This window comes from Nothoprocta perdicaria, unplaced genomic scaffold (genome assembly GCF_003342845.1).
Source record: "Nothoprocta perdicaria isolate Ctin4 unplaced genomic scaffold, notPer1 scaffold_307, whole genome shotgun sequence".
Classification (NCBI taxonomy): domain Eukaryota; kingdom Metazoa; phylum Chordata; class Aves; order Tinamiformes; family Tinamidae; genus Nothoprocta; species Nothoprocta perdicaria.
The window spans coordinates 333,347-342,275 of record NW_020455541.1 but is presented as its reverse complement, the minus strand read 5'-3'; the positions used below and the strand labels follow the sequence as shown (position 1 = coordinate 342,275).

General features: G+C 43.1%; 1 protein-coding gene across 2 annotated transcripts in view; it reads left to right on the top strand.

The window, feature by feature from the left end:
- The first annotated feature begins 2,421 nt into the window (after positions 1–2,421).
- The window catches only part of ANKRD17 (ankyrin repeat domain 17), a 41,636-nt gene continuing 35,128 nt past the window's right edge, over positions 2,422–8,929 (top strand). For both annotated transcript variants that reach the window (XM_026042554.1, XM_026042553.1), the window contains exons 1-6: positions 2,422–2,571; positions 3,080–3,236; positions 4,866–5,013; positions 5,323–5,470; positions 6,587–6,820; positions 7,236–7,330. In XM_026042554.1, the coding sequence (XP_025898339.1) occupies positions 2,460–2,571; positions 3,080–3,236; positions 4,866–5,013; positions 5,323–5,470; positions 6,587–6,820; positions 7,236–7,330 (894 nt within the window). In that variant the 5' untranslated portion in view covers positions 2,422–2,459. The remainder of the gene's footprint in view (positions 2,572–3,079; positions 3,237–4,865; positions 5,014–5,322; positions 5,471–6,586; positions 6,821–7,235; positions 7,331–8,929) is intronic.

The window sequence follows — 8,929 nt, the reverse complement described above, 5'->3', positions numbered from 1 at the left end:
AGCACTAGGCTGGCCTAGTTTCCTTCATCCAAGTCTGGTCTTGGACTAATGTTTTCTGATTCACTGAATCTAAAAATCACGTTGGTCCTGTTATGTTAATGACTGCCACTTGCTGTTCCACGGCGTTTGAAGTGTGCTGTCCTCAGCTGCTTGGCATTTAAACCGTTTGAGGTGATACTTCAAAGGAGCTAAAGCTTTTTGGAGGGAGCATGTCTTCATGATAAGCCTCAGGGGAGCAAACTGGGTTGTTACCTTGTTCCTTTGCCCACAGGTGCCAGTCCTGTCCTTCTGAGAAGCTCTTTTGTCTAGTTAGTGGTGCAGTGTGCCTGCATGTACTGGATAAACATCCCCACGTTGCCCTTGCTTGCTGTGCCTTCAGCTGCCAGGTGGCACAGGAAGGCACTGCAGTAACATGATGCTACTTTGGTCATCCTTTTTTTTTTTTTTTTTTTTTTGGTTTTGCATGTGTTGAGTTCTGACTGAATGCTAGAAAGGAGTAAATTGTCAGTATTAGGTACTTGTAGGACACCCCTGAAGAAAAGGGCTGGGAAGCAGAAGCTGAGCAAGCTGCCTGTGAGGCCCCTCTGATCCTAGAGTGGATGTCCCTGCTAGAGTAAGTGACTTAATGCCTTTCTCTAATGCTTGTGGGTTGTCCTTAGAGCAGAGCTGTAGGACATTGAGGAAAAAGCCTTAAAACAAATGTAAACAAGTGCTGATTACCAGGAGTGTATGGGAGAAGAGTGTTTTAATTTGTCTTCGCTGTTATATTAATGCACCAAAGCTATAGGTTATCTTGCTTGATAGCAGGTAATATGAACTTGGTAACTTATTCCTCCTAGCGCCTTTTTTTGATTCATAAAAGTATCAGCTTTATTAGGATTGTGAGTGAATTAAACTTYGGCAGGTCCAGGACTTGAGGCTTTATTGGAGGGTGAAAGTTGGATCAGTTGAGAAGGTTGTATGGTCTAAGAAATAATCACTGAAACCTCAGATTGATCATTCTGATCTCTGAATATGAATTCTTCACCTGCTTTCAATTGAGGAAAATAAAAGATATTTAAAGAAAATGCCTATTTCTTTAGACTGGTGAAAATGCTATCTTCAGTTTGTAACTTTTGTGGAGAAGGCAGAATTTGCTCAGGAACAGAGTACAGAAATAGGGTAGAGTTGACCACACCTGGAGGGCATCTCCTTGCTGTGTTAGCGTGCACAGGGCCCTGTTCCACGTAGCACAGACTCGACGGCAAAACTCTGGACCTAAGGAGACTACCTGAGAGGAAGATTAGAGGCTTTGCTGGAGTTGAGTGATTGGAAGCATCACTTCTCTGGTGCTCTAGTCCTTTAGAGAAACTTGGGGCATCTATAGAAATGTGAATTTGCAGTGCTCATGAGCCTGCCTGTAAAATTCTGACATCTTGCCCTAAAATGTATTACCGTCTTGACAAAACTGTATCTTGTGTGGCAATGCACTAATGCTGTGTTACAGACAGGAGCTTCTTGAATATTAAGAAATCTTCAAGATTTCAGTGATGCTGAGCAGGCGGGAGGCGTGTTTGTCCGACAGACTTGCTGCTGTAATTGTTGGACTTGTGAAGACGCTGAGTTTGTAGGAACATAGAGGTGGTTGAGCTCTGTTGGGGGTCATGGTGTTTAGGCTTGGTATTGATAGTCTGATAAAAGCCCTGGTTCATAGACAGGAGCGAGTGTTGGTGGATGTTAAAGCTACTTGGCCCTGTCCATTTTTTTGAACAGGCCTAAAGCACAGATGGAGGCTGCTGGCTTGTCCCTCTATTACGTTGTTCTTCTGTTGAATTTCACTTTGTCTCTCAATCTCAAAATGTCTTTGTCTCTCCAACAAATGGAGAGCGCAACAAGATGCGATATCTAGAAAAACCTAAATCTTTTGAGTGTCACTTAAAAGGTTCCTTCTTTGGAAGATGACTGCATTGGCTGGAACACTTACGTCTCTTTGTATATTTATCATTGATGCTTTGGAAACAGAAACATAGTGTGTATAGAAAYGTATAGCAGCTGCTCACCATAGGCCTTCTACAGTAGTGTCTGTTCCTTGACATTTCCATCCTTGTCTAAAATAGCACATCACAACACACTGCACTAAACCATTTTGAGGTGCACTTAAAATATTTCAAACATTTTTCTGTGGCTTTTAGTTGGAGAGCAGATTGACAAGGGGAAAAAAAACCCAAGTGATTTCTTGTACGTGCTTTTTGGAAAATGTTGTTGCTTCCAGTGAGCAGGCAGGAAATGCCTTTTGAATCAACTGAGGATAGTTAGGCTGGCAAAGTACTTGAGAAGAAAACCCTTAGCAGATAATGGCAGCTTTGGTTTCTTATGTATTAATTGGATTCCTATTCATTCATCTATTAGTCCTAAACCAAATATTTTTTTCTCCCCAGGTGGAATCATTCATCTTGGATCAGGATGATCTTGAAAACCCCATGTTGGAAACAGCTTCCAAATTGCTTTTGTCAAGTACTGCCGATGGTGCTGACTTGAGAACAGTAGATCCAGAGACCCAGGCTAGATTAGAAGCTTTACTTGAAGCTGCAGGTAAGTACTCCTGTCCCTTACAGGTTAATCCTGAGGCCCAGGCTCCCGAGACCGCAGTGGGACTGCTTGCATAAGTTTAATCCTTGTGAGCGTGCTGCAAATGCAGAATGTAATGCAACAGGAGCCCAGCAAGGTGGTGCTCGGGCCTGAAGAGGAGGGGGAATGGGTTAGGACCTTCTGGATTTGGACAAATGGGAATTTCATGGAAAAGCAACTTGGCTACTTGGATTCCTCCRAATTTTTATTTTGAAAAACTTGAATTTTTAAAGTTAGGTTACTCGAGGAGGCCTTGTTTTGTAATGATTGGTGATGGGAAAGCCTTATTGGTTGCATATGCTATAAGTACTTATCAATAATGTAATATTTTTCAATTATTGAACATAATTGAACAGCTCAAGCCATAGTAGTTGAAGCTGTAGCTGATGAAATATGGAATGCGTGCGCTGCAGAGCTCAGACTCAATTTTTCCCATTCCTTCCTCCTCTGTGGTGCCCGCTGGGCATGGCAGGGATAGGTAAGCTGTCCACTGCAGACGGGAAGGCGTTCGCGGACCCCGAGGTGCTTCGCAGACTGACCTCCTCCGTGAGCTGCGCCTTGGATGAAGCTGCTGCTGCGCTTACCCGCATGCGGGCCGAGAGCACCGCCAATGCGGGGCAGACRGACAAGTAAGGCCGTGCTTGCTGGTCACACAGCGGGTCTCGGTGCTGTGCTGCTGTGGCTTCTCCATGCACCACTTGCTGTGTTTTTCTGTATTTTTTTTTCTGGCTACAAGATGCAGTTGCTAGGCGAGTGGAACTAGCAGCAGGTTGTYGCCTCTGGTTGTCCTGTTAAATATTCCTGGACTAATAGTTCTTGGAGTAGGAAGTGGAGCTAGTAGTACTGCTCAAGATCCAGGAATCATTCACCAAGTAACTGGCCTTTTTTATTTGACCAGTATGAAAACTAAATCCCTGAGCCTGTGAATAGCCCAAGCCTTTGAAATTTACCCAAAGCTCTTTGAAATGGGTAGACGTGTTGAATTTGGTGTAGTGTGTATTTGTGTTTTGGTTTTTGGGGAGGAGTTTGGTTTTTTTTTTTCTTCCTCTTGTTCTCAGCTATTACAGAAWCTTTAGAAGCCATTGAGTGACAGCAGTAGGCCAGCTTTGGGACAGAATGTGTTGTGGGGAGCTTTTGAGCTCCTTTTCAGCTGAGGAAGGTAAATCTGACTTGAGGGGATTGAGCCTTTGTGCGGGTAACTGCTCTTCTCCCCTGGAGTTGGTAGGACCTTGGACAGAGCCAAGGCCTGTGCTTTTTAAACAGATTTTCTGGCTTAAATTGTTTGACTCTTCTCTTGTGATGTTTTTGGAGGGAAGTGAGAAAGGACATAAAAAAGAGTAGAGAAGCATTTGGAGTTAGTCCTGCTCCTATGTGGAGGGCACCTCTCTCCTCACTGCTAGGTGTTGCTGCTAACAACGRATGTTACGAGGGCAGAGGATATGGGAAAAATGAAAATATGTCAGGAACACTGCCAACAAAACATATTTGAGATGTATTTGTTCGCATTTAGATTTGGCCTAGTGACACAAATAAGGCCTAGCTATAGATGCTGTATGCCAGTATCACTGAGCCTGTGGCTCAAGAATGACTATTTTTTTAATACAGTGTGTGCTTTTCAGAAATGGTTCCTGATCACCTTGAGTAATAGAGCATGCAGTTTTGTTTCTTGTCAACTGCTTTCTTTTTCTTTGGCCTCTTGAGTTAGTTCTCTGGGAATGGGTTTTCCTAAACGGAAAAGAGGTGAAAAGAGGATAGATGGGATGAAGCCAGTAGTCCTGGGTTTCTTATTAATCATCCAAGTATTGGGAGCTGAATAGACAAAGTGTGCATTCTTTTATCAGTCCCAAATATATATTTTTGATGGAATTATGGAGTTAGATAAAGGATATTAATTCGTAATGGGACATAAGTATCAAAAATACTCGTGTGTGACTAAGGGTGAATACAGCCAGGATAACTCAAAGAGAAAAGAAAAATATGGCAGATGTTTAAGTTAGAATCTTACAGGGCTAAAAAAATAGTTCAGGAGTAGCTGAATACTTGCATTATTAAGAAAAAAGAAAGAAGGAAATTGTGTGGAAAATGGGAAGACAGCACCTCTTTAATGAGCAACTGGCGTTGCTCAGATGCTGCTTTCTTGGGTTAGCTGGTTGCATCCTCGTGGTGCCTAGGATTATTTTCCTGTTTCTCCTGTGCGTGTGGAGGAGGCGTTTCAAAGGCGATCTGCTTTCCCTTGCAAGTGGTGTGTGTCGTTGCAGCCGCAGCCTGGCRGAGGCTTGCTCGGAAGGAGACGTCAACGCCGTGCGCAAGCTGCTCATTGAAGGCCGCAGCGTGAACGAGCACACGGAAGAAGGCGAAAGCCTCCTCTGCTTAGCCTGCTCAGCGGGGTATTATGAGCTCGCCCAGGTGGGTKTCCTGACTTCTTACTGCGCACCTGTGAACGTGACATAAAACTGTGTGTTGAGTTGGTGTAATCCCGTCTTGTTCATCTGGATGGGGGTGCTAAGGCTGCACAAGGAATCAGTTAATTGGCAGATATGCATTTACACACAAACTCTATGCTGCTCATGTATTCCTTGTCCCCCCTTTCCTAAAATGTTATTAACACATGGAGCCATGTGTTGCTGAAATTGCGGGCTGCGCGTTGACTCGTAGCCATCCTGACATGCTGGTCTGTCCCTCATGCGTGGTGTTGATGGTCCCTTCTGTTGACAGGTTCTTCTGGCGATGCACGCTAATGTGGAGGACCGGGGCATCAAAGGAGACATAACGCCCCTGATGGCCGCCGCTAACGGCGGGCACGTCAAAATTGTCAAGTTGCTGCTAGCTCATGGTGCTGATGTGAATGCCCAGTCATCAACAGGTAAATGTGGGTGCTGGAGAGCTTGCTGGGCCTCGAGGAAGCTGGTCTGTGCAGTGCGCAGGAAACTTGGTGCAGTCATTGGGGAGGAGTGGCTCTCTGCCAAAGCGGAGCTCTGCAGAGCAGATGACTTGATTTACAACTCTCCTCTTTTTTTGGCTTTTTGAGGCTGTTATATGTTACTTGCTTGCAGACAAATTCAAGTGGAAAAGTTCCAGTTATAGCTAGAAGGTGTTATCATACGTAAGTCTTGTTGTCACATAGTATTTTGAGGACAGCTTGAGTAGAAATTTATACTTAAAGTGCTATCTGGTCTAGGTAAGCAAGTGCTAAGTAATGATCTTGAAGGTAGGTGTGTGGGTTTTTTCTGTTTGTTTGTTTTCTCCCCCGACTCTTGCCTTTCCCCAGTTTTACAGAATTTTGTGCTGAAGAAGCAAAACTGCTTTAGCAGCATTTTAATTTCATTCATATTTGTAGTGGAGAGTCCGTATAGTCACTGGTCTTAAACAGAAAATAGACACTAAATGAAGAAACAGACGGTTTGAGGAAAATGAAGATGAAAAAACATCTCCCATGCCCCCTTCCAATGAATCAACTTTGAGTAGTGATACTGCTCTGAGGTTCTTTATTTTTTTCTGCTTCTGCCCTCCTTCTGCCCCCCAAAAGATGACATGCAGGAAGGCAGATAGTTTTGTTGGTTTATTCCCATTCATATTCTGCATTTGTGCCACCCATTTAAGACTCATTTTAGAGAACCAGCTGCTTCTGCTCCATGATAGAAAATCCTCCTTGTACATCATGGTGAATGTCCTTGGTGATTAGCAGGAGGGAGGGAAGTTGCACAATGGCTTGTGGTTGCGATTTGAGATGAATTGGGAGAGCAATTGGAAGAGACTAGAGTTGCTGGCAGTTGTTAAAATCTTCAGCTTGTCAGTACTGCTCTTTAAGAGTTTCTTATTGTTTTGGATGGTGTCTTATTTGTTCTTTAGTTTTGTTTTTTTTTTGAGCTAAGAAGCCTGTTTCAATAAGATAGCCCTGTAGAAAGACTGATATGGAGCTGAAGCGCAAGTTCCAGTGTAGAAATCAGTGAGTTTTCCCAACGTGGTCTTCTCTTGCTAGGCAATACAGCCCTTACCTACGCTTGTGCCGGAGGCTACGTGGATGTGGTGAAAGTGCTGCTGGAATCGGGYGCCAGCATCGAGGACCACAACGAAAACGGTCACACTCCCCTGATGGAAGCGGGCAGCGCCGGCCACGTGGAGGTGGCCAGAGTGCTGCTGGAAAATGGAGCGGGCATCAATACGCATTCCAATGAGTTCAAGGAGAGCGCGCTTACCTTGGCCTGCTACAAAGGTAACCCTCGCAGACCCTTATGTACCTCTGCTTATGTGAAGCCACTGTCTGATACAAGACAGTGTATCAGTGTATCACTCCAAGGTGAACTTGGAGGCTGTGGATAAACACATCCTTGAAGCTTCTTAGACTAAATTGCTTAAAATGCGTGTTAAATATCATTTCAAGGAATTCACATAGTGCAGAAATAACTCTCATAATGAGACAATTTGAATCTTTCGTACAGTGAGCGTTCTGTTGAGCTACTGATTGCACTGTGGGTGCAGATACGAACATATCTTCCATGAATGTTTCACTATTTATATTGTATTGTGGTCTAACTATGTTTGATAAACCCTTACTGTCTTGAAACACCCCTTTACTGTCTTGAAATATCTGTTGTGTGYGTTTCCCTTCCTTCCCCTGCCTCATCTAGGCCATCTAGAAATGGTGAGGTTTCTGCTGGAGGCTGGTGCAGACCAGGAGCACAAGACAGATGAAATGCACACTGCTCTTATGGAGGCTTGCATGGTAAGAAATGCCTGATTTGAACAGGGAGGGGGTTTTTTACTGTCTTTCCACCTTGTGAAGATCGAATGATTGCCTTGGATCTCTTTTTGGTGCCAAACCTTTTGGTCTTCCCYGCACTTGCTGGCTTAATGGCAGAACAGAGAAAAATATGCACTTGAAACTGTACTTACTACAGCAGCAAAATTCAACCCTTTGCTTTTATGGCTGATAAAGCAGTCAGGGTTTTGAACAATGTAAGGTAAAACTTGAATCACTTAAGCATTAGTGCAGGGACCTCAGTTAACCCGTACTTCATATACCAAGTGTGTGTATGTCCAATTCTACTTCTGCAGTAGCAGACGTCATGAAAATAAGTTGTGCTCATGATCCAGAAGCAATTTCTGTGGGTTATGCTCATCTTTATGYCTCGCTGCATGTCATGTGCTCTTGGATTTTTGCCCTCCTGATGGTCATGGTACCCTGGCTTGTTGAAAGATACCTTCAGGGATACAGTTCTGAGAAATTCATGACTCTTGCAGTAGCCAGAAGTAAATTACACTTGTTTGGTTAAACAGTGTTTGTTTGTGTTTTCCTTTGTGTAGTTCCACTAGCTTCTGGGTTGGCAAGTTTAAACTCAAGTTTGGAATACCATTTTTTTTAAAAGAATTTACAAATTATATTACTGAAAACATGAGATTATCATTGCCCGATGAAACGCTTGTGACAGTTTTGAAATGAGCCCAACTTAGGCAGCAAATGCATTCAACATGCCCATCGTGATTAAGGACTTTGTAAGCCTGGTTATCCTCTTCTGCTTAGGTTGGAAGTGGTTATGTTTAAGTGTACATGTGCAGGGTTTTTCCTACATGAGTCTCATAATTGCTTAGCCACTGTTAGAGAAGCAACTAGAAAACGGAATTTTATTGGGATGCTGTCAATTATTCATTTAGTCACATTTGCTTTTGCTAGTCATTTTATCTGAAGCAGTTGTAAAATGGCCTTATAAACCAAATGGCCATTTAAGAAAAACTTGGTAAGATTCGGAGAAGAGCTTTTATTTTGGATGGTTTTTATTTCAGTAGGTCATATTAGGGTAATMTTAAATCTGAAATGATACCATGTCAGAGTTGAGATGATTTCAGACTTCGATGGTGAAAGAAAATGCAGAATCAGTATCTTCACGTGGTGTTTCCATTTGAGGTAATGTCAGGCTGAAACAATTGTGCAGCTTTTTTTATCCTGAATCTTCTTTGAAGCAAACATCCTATTTGACATATACTTAATAGAAGTAACCTGAAGTGAAAGGGTTTTATACTTTTTGAACTAGACTTGGGCAATTTTTTTTAATTGAGCAAATGTGGACAAGGTTCCCTCTTCTCTTCATGCGGCAGTGAAGGAAAGAAAGTGAAGCTGAGCAGGCTTAGGCTTTTTCCTAAGTTGTCTTTGTGCCCCTGAATTGAAACAGGCTGCTGTGCACAGCTTTGAGACAGCAAAAAGCCCTTGTTGCAGAGATTTCCTGTAGTTGCAGCATGCTTAGGTAGGTGAGATATTAATGTTTGTGCCTACCTTCTTCTAGTCCTGCACTGGTATGTGAAGCTCAAACCTAAAACTGTTAACTTG